We start from the raw sequence: 14,422 nt of genomic DNA on the forward strand, positions 1-14,422 counted from the left end.
GCTGGCAACCTGGAGGTAAGAGCTATTTGGCACGCGGCCGGGCTCCCCCTGAAATGAAATCCTGAATTAAAGTGCCACCTCAGACACGGAGCGCCTGCATAGGGCTGCGGATTTGATTGCTGCAGTGGAGCCGCGGTTCGGCTACATTGCATCGTCAGAGTACTGACTGTTTGAGCCCACTGAGGGAAAATCACCAGTTGGCCAGGGATATTAGCCAGAGTTCAGACCCCTTGCCTGTGCTGACCAAGCACTTTTCTCAGTTTTATAAGGGCTTAAAGTGCCCAAAGGGAAGGGGGGTGGTATGATGGCTCATGAGCACTCTTACGCTGACAGGTTGCATGCTTAAGTGCGTACGTGCATGTGTTTCTAAGCATATCCGCTGAAAACATGTGTCCATTTACCATCTCTATGACCATGTTATCGTGCATATATATTTTTTTTGTCCTTTGAGTGATCAGCAGTCCGGACCACATCGCTCTGCGTCTTTCAGGTAGCACACAGCTCTGGTTTTTCCCTGCCGCCGTCTCTGTAATCCCAGCTGTCACGCCGGTTTTCAGCCTTGACCAAGATGGCGAGCCCTCCACCTCTGCAGCCCCTTCCGGCTCCCATCGCCCCAACCTCGCGGAGGACCGTGAAAACATGCAGACATCCACTCTCTGCTCCCTCACACTGCCGTGCCTAATCATACAGGCAAAAAAAAAGGGAAGCTGCCTGTAAAAGCGCTACAGGGCTCGGATCATTCCGGGTAAAAGGCATAGCACAGGACCGAGAGAGCGCGGATATCGAGCCGTACTTTTGCTTTTTCCACTTATTTCTGCTGCTATTTGTGCGCCCCAAAGGGAAAACGCATCCTCTTTGAGCACAGAAGGGCAAACACATTAGTGTTAGAGGTTATGCATAAATAAATGTTGATCCTCCTTTAAAACGGGGCTATCACAAGGAGGCTGGATGGTTGGATGGAAAGATGGATGGTGGGAAGCGGGAAGCGGGAAGCGGGAAGCGGGAAGCGGGAAGCGAGTCCGACAAACTAATACTCGCTTACATGCTTGCAGAGTTACTCATTCTGAGACGCCTTTTTTTCCCACCCACGCTCCCTGACTCTCCTCTCACACACACATGTTCACACTCATACATACAGGATGAAGGGAGGTTGAGTGGGAGTGTGTGTCAGAGGGCAGGCAAAGGCCTCAGCTCCTCCAGGCGAGTGTAAAAAGAAGTAAAAAACTCATCCCAAAAAAACCTTCTGCGGAGAGGAGAAACGAGGAGGCAATTTCAGTTTTCTTTCCTCCTCCCTCGGCCTCCTACTGCCCTGCTCGCCTTGGGCTGTGAGAAACTGCTTGACACACTGCTTATCAACAGCTGAGCCGGAGTCCAGTGTGCGACTGTGTTGACACTGTGACGCTGGTGTAAAAGCGGTATTACCGAGAAACATACTGCCGGGGAGATAATTATGCAACATTTTTGCCTTCGACAAAGGCGACAGAAACCCGGAGACACAAAGCCCGAGACATCAAAATAACGTTTCGCCAGCCTCGCTGCGACGTGACACGGCTCTGTGAACGGAATCGACAATCACTACAAAACCCCTTTTCACCAAAGCTGCCATTGATGTCATCATGAAACTTTTTTTGGGGTCTCCTGGCCAGACAAATTGCTTTGTCAGCGAACAATGCAAAATAGATAAATAAAAAAAACACCCTTGTAGGATTATTAATTCTTCAATTTGCAGAGGGAAAGGAGGGCAGGAGGAATAAACAGCCATGACTGCACTGATACATCTGGCCTGTGTTCACTTTAAGCAGACAATGAGGAAGTCTTGAAGTGGGTGAATTGTGCAACATTCTCCCTTACGCTGTTGTATAAACGTGGATTAAACAGCGGAGATCGTGAGGTTCCTCTGAGGTCAAAGACAATAGAAGACCACATGATTTGGATTATTCATCTCTCTGAGAAAGGAAACTGACCAATGCAGTCATATCCAGACAAACAGCTGGGCTTCATTCGCTTCTTCCCTGTTTATTCACCATCGTGCGAATGAGATGTGGAAAGCCCGAGATGAGGAACATTTTTTTTTCTGCCCTCTGAACTGTTGAGGTAACGTGCAGCTGATGTGCCCTTGAGCAAGGAATTTAAGGCAGAAGTTGCTCCAAAGAAGCCTTCAAAAGGGCCAATAACAAAAGTGTGCGGCTGCACTGGGCAGCATCCAGGACACGATGTGTGCGATGGCGTGAATGTGAAAAGTGACGGCGCTGAAAAGAGCTTGTGTGCTCGCCATTCTCTCCATAAATAACAACCCCCCCCCCCCCCTCCCTAAAACAAAGAAAAACCACAGTCCACTTAATGGTCTGTGTTCTGCAGAAAGCTTGTACCGGCAATTAAAATTTCCTTTGCAACTGACCTGTTGTGGTCAAAATGTGGAAAATGTTTCAACGACTTGGGTTCAAGCCAAACCGCCGGCAGTGAACAATAATAAAAAAGGTGCTTTAACAGGAAATTGCTTATTCGAGATGCAAATGCCTTTGCAGCATACTAATCAAAATGTCAACACAAATCATCATTCATCCAGAATAATTGTACACCATGAAGACTTATTTGTTTCAGATATGACTCCATCTCTGCCACCATTCTCTCATTTGCACCCCCACCCCCGTTCTTACTTGCAGTCCAGCCTCTCTATCTCAAAGTGTGGGTTGAAGTTGAGGACGATGCGCTGCGACGGCTCCGGCGCCGTGATGATCCAGTGGCAGTTCTGGTGAGGCGGGTACTCCAGAGGATAACCGGGGGAGGTGATGTAACCGGCCTCGCTGGCATCGAAGACGCCTCCGCACTCTGCCGCTGTGAGAGAGACGCAAGGGCGGGGTACAGTTAATGATTGTTAAATTCAGTGAACTACATTTCTATTCTAAACATACATTCCTACATCTGGCATTTGCATGGCAGGCCGGCGTCACGCCAAATAAATCCCCGGTAAATGACAGCGGCTCAGAGGACGCTCTGTGATTTATCTCGTTTCTTTGCATGAAGCTGTGATGAGCAACAAATGAGCAGTAAAACAAAGAAAGCAATTTAGGCCGTCAGTTTGGAGGAAATTGGAAAAACTTCTCCATTGTGCATTGTCAATGCGAGTGGGACCACATGGGTAAGCTATTAAAACAATAAAAGATCATCAATGCTGCATTTGTTGGGCAGTGCACTCACACACACACACACACACACACACACATGGAGAGAAACACACAGAGCCTTTTTTCACCCTCTTCCACACCCAGGCTCTTATCTCTCTCTCGGTCCCCCGTCGGGAGCGTTCACCAAGTGTAATTGTTGCTCCGGCAAGCCAATCTGCAAACATTAGGACACATTCCCCGATCCTATCACGCTCTCCCAGGAACAATAGCCTGCCAATGGCATCGCTCGGCAGGCTTCGACAGGAAGTGACACGCAGACGGCCTGTCTAGCGGGGTTCTGGGGGGTCACCCCGACTCTGTAATGAGACGCTCGCGCGGCAACAAAGGGCCCTATTCTCTGCTCACGCCCTGACAGCTAAGGCAGCTCTCGTGCGCCGCGTTATCTCCCATAAACACGCTAAACACATAAACTCGCATGCACATACAAAAGAAACATGTATTCTGCATGTGCACGCACACACACACACACACACACACACACACACAGAGGCGCGACGTTGTGCACAATGGCTCCTTTATTACTCTTGCATTGCAATAGATTTGCAGGCATTATTATTCTCCACGGAGGCAAAGGAGCAACGTGTTCTCCATGACAACAGCAGGGGGGTGGTTCTACCTCTGTGTGTGTGGTTGCTGATGCCGGGGGGGGATCTCTAAATGTAATGAACTTTGTGATATTGAACTCAAAGCGACAAATGTTTTCTTAATATTGTGGCTGGCGTGCGTCGGCCAAATAAGGAAAACAACATCCAGAGGAAGGAAAGCGGCTATATCAGGCAAGAAACTAAAGCTTATGGTATGCTGTCATGAACAATGCACCGCCAAATGGTGGGCTTAACCACTCAGCCGCTGAGATGCATCTATTCTTGACAGAAATGGGTTGATATTCCTGCCTGTTTCTTTCAAATGTCTGTGAAAGCATCAATACAGGAAGCGGAAAAGAAAGAAAGGAGAAAAAACACACACAGCACCAAAGGCTTGAAGTGTAATAGACCCTTCAAGTGTTGACATTTCCACCGCCTATTGTGCTTAAAAGGCACACTTAAGATTCTCTGACATTTGATAGAGCGGCGATGGCTTCCTCACTTTGTTGCTGGAGAGGAGCGATGCCCACGCTCACACACACCAGGCGCACACAGCTGCCGGTGATTTTTCGTGCGAGAGCGCGACTCCAGCCGTCCACGAGCATGCGCGCAGATACACGCGCGTGTGCGCTTAAACACACACCCACGCTTTTACACACACACACACACACACACACACAGCCAAAGCTCCGTGTTCAAACGGCCTCCCACGCACGCACACATACATACAGAGGGCCTGTCAATCACAGGGGCCGACAGAGGTGGGGAAAACAGCAAACTGAAACATTTCAAAAAGATAGCTGGTATGGCAAAGAATGACACACACACACACACTCACACACACAGACATCTCTTCATCTGCTGCGGCTGTGCAGACAAACAGTCATTGTTGGGAAGCCTATGGAGGGAACGGTGTGCAGGAGGCTATCAGCAGGCAGATTAAGACGTTTGGGGGGAATCCTGCAGCCTCAACACTTTCCCTGAGCTGCCCATTCAATGGCCTCCGGGAAGGATGAAGTGGAGGAGGTGGAGGCGAGAGGGTTGAAGTGTGGGGTGTGGGGGGGGGATTACAGCGGGAAGGAAAATGGAAGAGGTGAAGGAGAGGATGAAAGGGAGAGAGGGATTGGAACGGGGAGGAGAGACAGTGAGGCGATGGATAAAAGACGGATTGAGGAAGAAGGGGGAAGATTGATCGGACGGGGACGAGGGTGAAGGCGGTGGGTGGGGTTGATGTACGACGGACGGGTGCGAGGACCTAGGTGGGAAGAGTGAGGAGGAGAGAGGACGGGTGACAGGCAGAGAGTGAGGAAGGGAGGGAGGAAGGGAGGGAGGGAGGGAGGGAGGGAAGGAGGGAGGAAGGGAGGGAGGCGACAAAAGGTGATGAGGAAGGAGAAATACAGAGGGCGAGGAAGAGATAGAAGGATGCAGTGAGTGAGTGAAGAGAGGGAGCGAGTGTGTGTGTGTGTGTGTGTGTGTGTGTGTGCAGAGAGCCTGACGAGCCTCATTAAGACATGCCTGCTATCCAGCAGCTCCCTGTAGACACTGACCCCATGGGAAACCTCTGTCAGTCAGCTCACACACACACACTAGCACTAGCAACATGTGTGTGAGAGTGTGTGTGTGTGTGCGCGTGTGTTGGTGGGTGTTTGTTTGCTGCTTCTACTAAGAAAAATAAAATATGATGGGGATGCAGCAGCAATATATCTGATCTAAATGAATGAGAAGATTTTCTGACGACAGATGTGTGTATTTTTCCCTAATTGCTTGGATGTCCGCGGTAATTAGTTGGATATGTATACACGACATGTGTGTGTGTGTGTGTGTGTGCGTTGTGTGTGTTTCACTGCTAAGCAGAATGTCTTGGTGAGAACAGAACTTGTGGTGTTGGATGAGTAACACAGAGGAAGCACTCAGGAGCTGCCAGCGGGCTTCATGAATTACACTGTCTCTTCTACTAGAGGAGCCAATCTGTCTACACACACACACACACATACACTCACAAGCCCCTCATATGTTTCTACCATGCGGGGACCTAACTTCTATTAGGCTACATGAGAACAATGTTGGCACTATGTGTGTGTGCACACTGTATGTAAGAGCGAGCGTGTATTTGCAAACGTGTGTTTTATTCTGGAGGAAATTGAAATGCAAAAGAATATTACGAATGTGTGTGTGCGTGTGTGTGTGTGTGTGTCTCTACATGCAGCCACATCATTTGTTTGCAGCGCAGATTCTGTCAATGAAGTGAATGTTAAGTGAGATCTGTGCATGCACATTTTCTAGTCACTCTAGATCAAGTCAAACCCAGAAGACGTCTTTGTACGAGCCACGAGTGCCTTTATCTTCATTATCTGGGAAAATGTGCATATGTCTGCATGTCTTAGCTCGTGTGTGTGTGTGTGTGTGTGTGTGTGTGTGCACGCCCCGCGCTCTCATTTCTATTATCCGCCTTATCGGGAGAAGTATGGCGTCATGCTCTGGGATAAGCTGCGAGTGTGAGGAGAGAGGCGCTGATAAATCCCTCCATCATTCCTAGTGCCCCCCCCCCCACCCACCCACCTTAATTAAAAAGTGCTATCGCCCAGAGTGAGGGAATGAGAGGGGAGAGTGGGCCGCACTCATCCATTCAGTCAAGAGCAGGGGTTGTCTCTCTGACTGCTTTTAATCTCACCCATTCCACACTAGACTGGACCCAAGCAGAGGGAGAGGAGGATGAGGAGGGAGGGCGAGGAAGAGAGATTCACTTTTGTCGCCCTGAGCTCGAACACCTTTATGCACCGGTGGGATGACGATTTTCCGCAGATAGTTATCTACCAGAACACATGAAAATTGCCCAAACAACAATCAGCCCAGACAAAAGCTTTTTGTTTAACAGTGTTAAATGTGTTTAAAGCTACATGAAAGGCTGGTAAATATCCCCAAATCCTCCTTCCCTCCCTCTCTGTCTCCTTTCCTTTCTCTCTTTCTCCTCCTCCCTCCCTAACAGGATAAGTGCCCCCGTGCTAATCAGCTAAATGCACAGCGCTGGCCGTGGTGATCAATGGTCCAATGGATCAATCGCGTGAACAGATGGTTGCTGGTGCAGGGGGGGTGTAGTGGTGTGGGCCTAATCCTAAACGCTACCTGACTGACTGACTGACTGACTACAGTATCATGTCCCTCTTCTCCCTCGGCGAGCTCTTTTGTCTCGAACCTGCACAGCCGAAGCGCGTCTCACAGAAGGTTTCCCTGCCTAAAGAGTGGAAACGGCTGAGCCGACATCAGCGAGGGGGGAGCTGTGAAGAATTGAGCTCTGCTGCAAGAGTCTTGGTGATTTGTTGCCCCCCACACACACACACCACCTTACAGAATGTTACCTTTCAGTGGAACTGACTGCTTAGAGAAAGCATTTCTGGGGAGAATTGCAGTTCCCACAAAAGCGGTTCCTTTTAATTCACACTCTTAACTCTTTCCTCGTGTTACCCTCTCCTCTTTAACCCCCACTCGTGACTTACAGTGAATTTAAAACACTTTGCCTCTTGACTTTGCCTCTCCTCCAGCTCCCATGTAAACCCGTCCCTGAGCACCCGTTAAGACCCCCCCTCCCCTCTGCGGCTAATGCGCCATAGTGAAAGACCCGGCTCTGTTTTATTTATGGGGGTCTTGTTTTTAATTTCACCCCAAGTTCGGCGGGCTGCTCCAGAGCTTAGCGTGAGCCTGCGACTATACCTGACTGGTATTGAACGGGCCGCTCGGTCGGTCTTCGGCTATGAATGCTAATAGGTGACCTTGTTTTCGCAGCTGATACCTCTGAGACTGGGCCAGATTAAAACACAGAGAAATGCAAAGAATTGAATGGCGTGGTTGCAGAGGAGAGGGGGGGGGGGGGGGGGGGGGGGGGGGGGGGGGAAAGGCCGAAGGCGCAAAACAAATAGAGAACCGTTTAAAGAAAGACCAACAGAGAAGATCAAAAACGACAAAGTCCATTCAGCCAGGACCTAACATTTGGAAAAGAAATGATTAAATGAATAGAAATCCAACTCTGGAGGAAGTCGATACCATAGGTGGAGAGGATGCACAGCAGCCCACTCAATAAACACGCAAATGAGATGCTTAATGACCTGAATATTAATGCTTGTGGTCGGGAGTAATTGATGCACGTGTCACTGAGTCAAACTATTGTGATTACAGTACAAGTGGATCGGAAGTCCTTCTGCTGCGGATATAAAGAGTGCAGCAAAAAAAGGGAGCTTTTTTTCGTGCCACATGAGGACGCCACCAGCAGGGAACAGCAGGCCACAGCTGGAAATGTCCAAGCACCAAACATCTCTCATGGGTCATCAAGCTTTTCAGACTGTGTAAGGTTTACACCTCGGGCGTGCATCATTTTTGTTCCACCACATTGTATTTTTTAAGGGGAAGTTTTTGCTACTCTCTACTCCATCTCAAACCAGATGGAGTCGATCATCAAAAGCAGAAACCTTTATTGTCATGCCAATGTGCTTGAATTCCATTTTGTAACAGTCTGTTTTTCTCAATGGTAGATTCTAACCACACTTAAGCTGTGTCACACCAGACAAGTGTCGCTTCATGAACCGATGTGTTCCCTCTAAATCCAGTGCCCTTTTAACTGTGTGACCCCTGCACGCTTTGATGTCGCCCTTTTCCTCTGATGCACAACCCACCTCCCCCAAAGTCCTCCTCCTCCTTGTTCCCTTCTGTTTCTTCACATTAGGACCCGGTGGATTCTCTGTGCCTTAGCTTCGCTTCCATTCTTCTCTGCAATCACTGTCTCTCTGTCCCCTCACATCTCTCTCTCTCTCGGCTGCACCCTCCTCCTCTCAGAACCTCCGAGTTCTGTCTCCGTTCTGTTCCCCTTCAGTCTCTCTTTCCTCTGGCATCTGTGTGTAATGTGGCTCTTGAGGGGAGCATAGAGGCAGGGACATGTGGTGCAGTGTCTTGGCAGGGGAAAGAGAGAGAGAGGGAGAGAGAGAGAGAGAGGGAGTTGAGGGTGGGAGGGAGGGAGGGGGACTAGCTTCTTGCTTGCCTGATGGCTGCCAAGAGGCCCACATCTGTCTCTGATCAAGGGGTGCACAGGCAGCCATGAAACACAAACACGCACCGACATTGAGAGGGACGGCTGGGCTGACTGTCCTATTTACAACAAGTAGCCTAAACAAGAGGAAGAGCCCATGTGAAGGGAACAGAGCTCGGCTTCCAGTGGGTGGTGTTGCAAAGACTCAACAGTCATGATGGGATCAGGAACAGCTCGTCACCCCGCCTATACTCCTGGTGGAGAGGAACACTCCAGCCACATGTAAACGCGCATCCATATTATATAAATATAAACTGTGACACAGAGAGTAAAACCGCAGTAAAACCGCAGTAAAAGCAACAAGAGCGCTACAGCAGCTAAGCGCGTGAGCTAAAGGCCATGTGTCATCCCCACCGGTGGCGTCACTTCTCTGTGTGGTGGCCCCCGACGTACAACCGTTCCCCACCACCATCCCGCACATTTCTGGTGACATAATGAAGCAAAAAAGTCATTATTGCGATTATGGGATCCTGACACCAGTTGGACTACTGTGCTCCCTGGTGTTAAATCCACATTTAATGAGGCTTCTAAATACATTTGGCGCTGTTTCAGACTTGAGCGTCGCTCTCTCTCAGTGCCGCTTCCGCGCGTTACGGGAAGAATTAGCCCTGTTTAAGTGCCTTAAAGCAAGGCGCTGAATCCCCACCAGCTGCAGGGCGGCTCACCCTGCACTATAATCTCCCTGCTTATAGTTATTTGATTGCTGAGAGCGCACGGAGGAGGTGACGGTGCGCCCGCCGCCTGGAGCTGCCGGGCGCTCAGCCCCCGCAACCCTGACTTCACCCTGCACAGACAACCCTAAGGAGCAAGACGAGATAATGAAGGAGGGGGACTTGTGGTGGCTGATGAAGATAATGATTGTAATGGTGATGATTACAGTCTTATTAGTGGAATCCGACGATGACAGTGTAGCTTTTACGCACGGTTTCTTGGACACCGGCGAATTCACAAAGCAGCAGGTGATAGTGAAGCCTACGCCTAAAAACCTGTTCTCATCCGGATGTGAGAAATCACTTTAATCAGGCACGGGTTTGTTTATTTCCCTTGATGAATAATTAAATCGCAGAAAAACAAGGGGAAAACTCGGGGTAAACAATGAGATATATGCATATAATCAGCTCATTCACAGTCCAGTGAGCAGCTCCCCTACGAGCTGGGACAGATAACTGTTTCCGATCCTCTAAATATTTCATGTTCTTTAGTTTTAAACGTGTAACAGCTGGCCTGGCACGGGGCTGAATTAGTCAGACTTTAATTTAAAAAGTCATCTTGGTTGTGGTTCACACACACTAAATATATATATATATATCCTTACCCCCATATTTACGGGTTATTGGTGCACAATGCCTTTACCATGCAGGCTATTATTGAAATAATGTGAAATACATGATAGGGATCTCCTGAAAAATACATAGATACGTATAAATCCAGCAGATTAAACCAAATGTTTAGACTGTGATTTGCAATGTTATTTGTTTTCCTTTTGGCGTGTTTTGGTGGAGACAGACCACGCGTGCGTCAAAATGAAAGAAGTGACCAAAACTCACCATCTTCGCCTCTGACTCTCAATGCCAGATGACACATTGCAATTAAAAATCCAATCAGCGATGACTCAAAATCCATCTTGGATGATGCAGAAACTCGCGGCGAGCTTTAAGTTTATAACGTTTCCACCTCGAACAATATAAATGCTGCTGTTCCTCCAAAAAAAAAATCCACACCCCTATAGGACCAGAAACCGCTGGCAGCACTCAAATCGAGACCACTTCAGGAATAATCCCACGGCGTTTATCAAACCATTGATGGAGGAAATTGTGTGCCAACTACATGTCATTGATGGAATTATATTTGCCTTTTAAGTCTGTCCATTTAGTGGAGCGATGCCACTCAACCTCATCCAAAAATATAGTGAACAGACAAACAAACTCCTTGATCAATACGGCGTGCGCTCCGCAGCTGGGAGGCTTCGGGCGATAGCTGCGCTCCAGAGACAGCGGCTCCAGGGTGCGTCAAGTTCCGACTGAGAGCCTCTCAGTCCCCCGTATCAACCCTCTATGCGTCCCCGCGTATTTTGCGCACACGAGGGTCGGTCCTCCTGTAGAGGCTTGGTAGTATAGCAAGTCCACAGTCGCAGCTCTCAAGGAAGCATGAGTCAGAATGTCAGTAGCTGTTTTTTGTAATGCTCACAGAATAAGACATAAGAAAAAGGTGTTGCGCTTTTGCTCTCCAAAAAACAAAGATACCGTGCACCCTCCTGCGGCACCGCTCGTCTCTCCTGTGTGTCTTGCTTCTTTCTGGTAGCAGCTCCGTATAGCCTGACACCGGACCGGCGTGTGTCCTGTGGACACGTCTGGGAGGCGTGCGTAGTGAGTGTGTGTGTGTGTGTGCTGGAGTGATCGCGCTTTTGAGCCGAGCAGCTATCGCGTTACAGTCACGGCGCCTCGGCTCCGCCCCCTCCCGTAGGTCGCTGATCATTGGGAGGGAGAGTGAGAGAGAGAGAGAGGGTGGGAGAAGGAGGTGTAGGGGTGGGGGCACGTGCCCCCCTCTCTCTTTCAGAAGATCCCACAGATATGAGCTCTTCCACAGATAAGACATTGTAATGGTAAACCAGGATGCAGAGCTTCTCCTGAGGCTGCCTTCAAAAGGAACACAGAGGGGGGAGAGGAGGGAGAGGAAAAACCGACGACTGAGAGAGAAAGGGAGAGAGAGGCAGGGAGGAGTGTCTCACTGGGGTAAGGGGTGGCAGCGCAGCAAACATGGCACAAGGCCACCTTTCACCACTAAACACATCAAACGCCCTGCAGCCAATGTCAGAGCCCTCAACTCAACGGAGGGAGACCACCGCCTCAGCCCTGCCCCAATCTCTGCCCTGCAATCAGCAGGCCTAAATACAGAGCGGGAGGCCGTATAATGACACAGCTAGTGAGCCCAAAATAATCTGCTGAGAAGGGCCTCTCCGGCGTCCAGCCCATGTGCCCTGCCTCTGGCTTGTGTTACCGTGTAATGTAAGGGCCTGGCTGAGGCCTGGCTGTGCAGCGAGGTACAGTATGCAGCCTCGCTGGCATCTTTATTTGGAGCGGCTAGGCGCATTCCTGCAGGTCAGGGCACACAGGAAACTTTAGGGGGCAATGTAACACACGGCGCACCTTGCTGCATGAACTTTTTACCTCTTATACCGACTTTTTTAACTTAACGGTGATCAGAAAATAATACGCTTTCAGAGTCTCCGTCATCTTGTTCTCCCATGACAGCCGTGAGCCGCAAACAAAGTCAAGAAAAGAACCCCCAATGCCCTTGACAGAAGGTTGTGTGACAGGCTGCCGTCTGCCTGTCACTTCCGTCAACTGTCATCCCCTGCTGCTCTGCACCCCCACAGGTTGACTAGATGCCATCAACTTGCAGCTTTCTTGCGGCCTGTCAGTCTTTTCTTTAAGCCCACCTCTCGCCCGAGGGTGCGGCGGCTGTCAGACGTCACTGTGATTGGCTAATCTGAGCCTCTGGGGGAGCGGGGGGGGGGGGGGGGGGGGGGTTCGGCACTGGTGTATACCAGTTTGCCAAGTGCTACTTTGTGTTGTTTTGGCTGTATGTGTGTATCGATGAGTGGGCATTGATTAAACTCTTTTTGATGAGCGTAGGGCGATCTTCACTTAACCCCCCCCCCCTCCGCGATGACCCTTTCACATGAGACAGAGCGAGATAAAGAGAGATAAAGAGAGAGAGAATACAGCCACTATGAGACCTTCAAGCAACACTGGGTCACTTCTTACTCTGCTCTGTCCCTCTCTCCCAGTCCCCAGGGGTCATTTGATACTCCTCTCCCCCATTTGTCAACATCTCTGCCTGCACCGTCGGCCCTCAACTCCCCCAGTAATATTGGGTCAACGCATGGCTAATGGAGGGCAACAGTCCACTGGAGAACCAGAGAAAGAGAGAGAGGAAATGTTGTGTTGATCCCACGAGGGAACACTGTCGCCTTCATAAATCCAATTGGGTGATACCATTTTTTCTTTACTTACCTGCAGTATGAGAGTGGAACACATTCACTCCCCAGTTCTTCTTCTCTTTGTATAAATAAAGAGGAGCAGTATAGACATTTATCATAGTATTCCCTCTGTCGTCTCCCCCTGCCCTGAAAATACAGTCGACAAATGACTGCCATACAGTCCAGCACACCTGGGCTGCATTCACCCGTGGGTGGTGGAGGGGAACACAACAGGGTCTTTCTCCCCCGTTTTGTGCGTGTGTGTGTGTGTGTGTGTGTGTGTGAGAGAGAGAGAGAGCGACAGAGAGGGAGCGATAGATAGCAACCGCTGCCATACTGCCTCTCTTATCACAACCTGCCCCGGAGACTGACAGCATGACTGATAACTCTCCCTCTCTTTCTCTTTCTCTCCCCCAGTCTCTGTCTCACACATCTCTCGACCTCTTTCACTCTCTCACCACCTCTCCTCCCCCCCGCCTCTCCCGTTTCTCCAGTCAGCCGGCTGCAGGTTCGAGGAGGAAACTGTGCGAATGTCTAGTCGTCTCTTGGAGAGGCCTTCGGCTTTCCTCTCTTCATCACCGACGGACACGGTTTTAGATCTAATGGTGGGGGAGATGAGCTAGAGATAGCCTCGACTTGACCCTTTCACCATCTCGAGTGTGTGTGTGTGTGTGTGTGTGTGTGTGGGGGGGAGGGCATGAGGGCATTGAGAGCACATCAAGGGTCAAGGAAGGAGTTTTGTGATCCCCTTTGGTATTCACTGTGACAGCTCAGCTAGCAAATATCACAGCTTTCCATCCATTTTTAAGGACATGGACTGTTACACACACACACACACACACACACACACACACACACACACACACAGGTTAGAGGCAGATCTCTTTCAAAGCCTATAGGAGCCCCGTGTTAAAATGCTGCATCTTTAATCTTCAAACTGTTCTGTTTGTTGCATTTCTTTTTTTATCTTCACACTTTCCTTTGCTGCCGCAGTGACCCAATTTCCCCTTGGGATCATTAAAGTTTGATCTGATCTTTATCTCGTAAGCACAACGAGGTGCGCGCTCCCTCGTCCGCCTTGTGATATTTTTACAAATACACCGATTCCTCCAGCGAGGAAGAATGTGCCTGCTCTCACCAGGAGGGCCCGAAGCGCTCACATCTTGTGCTATTTCTAGACTTACTGCCACCGTCAAATTCCTGATGGGCCACCCAGGCTATGGGCATGCCCTAGCCAGGGTAATAATTACACACACACACACACACACACACACACTTCAAGCCACCGTAAGGCATACACTAATCTTGCTTCTGCTGGATTGTATGGAAACATCTGGTGTCTGGCTGCTGTCTCACCCTCACTCCTCCTCCCTTTCCTCCCTTTCCTCCCTTCTGTATGTGCTACCTTCAATACCAGAAACAGCTCAATCATGGGATTCAGCTGCAGTTAGGAACAGCACGCACGGCAGACACAGAGAGGAAACCTCAAAGCCGAGTACTGATTCATTTGCAGTACACAGCTGAGCCTAATGGGGGCAGGCAACTGCATCAAGCCAAAGCGTTGAAGAAGACCAGACTCCAGGCAATCTTTAGGAAC

The 14,422-nt window shown here is 49.7% G+C and overlaps 1 protein-coding gene across 4 annotated transcripts in view; it reads right to left on the bottom strand.

Annotated features, from left to right (window-relative positions):
- Positions 1–11,231, bottom strand: part of nrp2a (neuropilin 2a) — a 51,751-nt gene extending 40,520 nt beyond the window's left edge. For all 4 annotated transcript variants that reach the window (XM_031851734.1, XM_031851735.1, XM_031851733.1 and 1 more), the window contains exons 1-2: positions 10,391–11,231; positions 2,658–2,835 (exon numbers count right to left, since the gene is read on the bottom strand). In XM_031851734.1, coding sequence (XP_031707594.1) covers positions 2,658–2,835; positions 10,391–10,466 — 254 coding nt within the window. In that variant the 5' untranslated portion in view covers positions 10,467–11,231. The remainder of the gene's footprint in view (positions 1–2,657; positions 2,836–10,390) is intronic.
- Between the last annotated feature and the right edge of the window lie 3,191 nt (positions 11,232–14,422).

The sequence above is a fragment of the Anarrhichthys ocellatus genome, unplaced genomic scaffold, assembly GCF_004355925.1.
Source record: "Anarrhichthys ocellatus isolate YVR2014 unplaced genomic scaffold, GSC_Weel_1.0 scaffold12, whole genome shotgun sequence".
Taxonomy (NCBI): domain Eukaryota; kingdom Metazoa; phylum Chordata; class Actinopteri; order Perciformes; family Anarhichadidae; genus Anarrhichthys; species Anarrhichthys ocellatus.